This window comes from Lagopus leucura, unplaced genomic scaffold (assembly GCF_019238085.1).
Source record: "Lagopus leucura isolate 7727_CA_CO unplaced genomic scaffold, USGS_WTPT01 Super-Scaffold_100001, whole genome shotgun sequence".
NCBI lineage: Eukaryota > Metazoa > Chordata > Aves > Galliformes > Phasianidae > Lagopus > Lagopus leucura.
The window spans coordinates 81,095,892-81,097,387 of NW_024962262.1; the positions used below are offsets into that span (position 1 = coordinate 81,095,892).

The window sequence follows — 1,496 nt, forward strand, 5'->3', positions numbered from 1 at the left end:
GCCTTTCATTATAACCCATAAATCAGCTTTGAATACGTTTTTTAATTTTGTAGCAAATTTGTTTTAGTCCTAATCTGCATAATCAAGCAGTCAACACAGTAACAGGTTTGGTAATTATTCTGTCATATACAGCCCCAAATTGAGGTGTTTTTTTTTTTTTTTTTTTTTTTTTTTTTGAATAATTTGATCATGGCAAGTAGGTTTATTTTTAAGGTATATAAGTAAGATGCTTCCATTCAAAATGCAGTCAACAATAGCTGCTGTATTTTATAAATTAGTTTATGTAGAAATGTACCATTGTCCAAGAATTTTTGTGTCTGTGGAAAATACGAGCAAGATGAGATCTGCTTTGGAGCTAGCTATATGTTCCAGTGGTCTTAAGCATAAGTAATTTTATTTCTGTTACATTAGAAACTAAATGGAAACAACAGCCTGCAAGAGAACATATCCCGAGTCCATCATAATCATTCAGACCATGCTTTTGTTCCTGCAACTGTAAATGTTGTTCATTAATTCAGAAAACTGCTTGTACTGTCCTGAGAAAGCCTGTCTCATTTGATAATGGGCTCTGAATCCAGTGGATTATTGCAGGGATTTTATCTTGCAGTAATCTCCAGAGAGAAATGTACAAACAGCTGGGAGAGTAAGGAGGAACTGCATTGTGCAGCAGGAGTTCTCTGGAGCAGAATTTTGGGGTGCTGGAGTGGATCTCAGCAGCAACATGAATCTTTTCTGTTTTTCTCTGGTAAGTGTACCACCACACATTTTTCTTTACTGGGCTGCTGAATTGTTAATCTGAACTGGTGGGTGTGTATGGAAGGAAAAAAGTCAAGGTTTTACATCATCAATTGTGCAAGGATTGTGTAATGACAGTGAGACCCTCTAGTATAGAGGAAAGACTTTATGTGTGAGAAATTATACATAACAAATCATGATTCGGTGAAAATAAGATGAAGGAAAAAAATTATTATAAATATGCTGTGTGCTGAGACTACTACAAAAATCTGCAGATTTAAGCATGAAGCATTTGATCCAGCACAGTGAAAATCTCATTATGTGTCTTAAAATTGCTAGATATGTGTAAGCAAGAATTTGCTTTATGCTATTTTGTTTGAGATAGTGGTGTTTGATTTCCTTTTATAGTAGTCTGGGAAAACTGCTAGAACTTTTCAAGCCTTAGTTTTCTAGTAGCCAGGTGTGAACACATAGCCATTTGGGCTGATCCAGGCATATGATGTTGTGTACTCAGGGACAGAAGGGTTGATCTAAGAATCTAAGACCCTCTCCAGATTTTCTTTGGTTTCTTCCTTTCCTCCTTTCTTTCTTCCTTTCCTCCTTTCTTTCTTCCTTTCTTCCTTTCTTTCTTTCTTTCTTTCTTTCTTTCTTTCTTTCTTTCTTTCTTTCTTTCTTTCTTTCTTTCTTTCTTTCTTTCTTTCTTTCTTTCTTTCTTTCTTTCTTTCTTTCTTTCTTTCTTTCTTTCCTTCCTTCCTTCCTTC

General features: G+C 35.2%; 1 protein-coding gene across 1 annotated transcript in view; it reads left to right on the forward strand.

Annotated features, from left to right (window-relative positions):
* Nucleotides 1-680: 680 nt before the first annotated feature.
* Nucleotides 681-1,496, forward strand: part of LOC122177442 — a 38,585-nt gene continuing 37,769 nt past the window's right edge. The window contains exon 1 of the mRNA XM_042866827.1: nt 681-745. Coding sequence (XP_042722761.1) covers nt 722-745 — 24 coding nt within the window. The 5' untranslated portion in view covers nt 681-721. The remainder of the gene's footprint in view (nt 746-1,496) is intronic.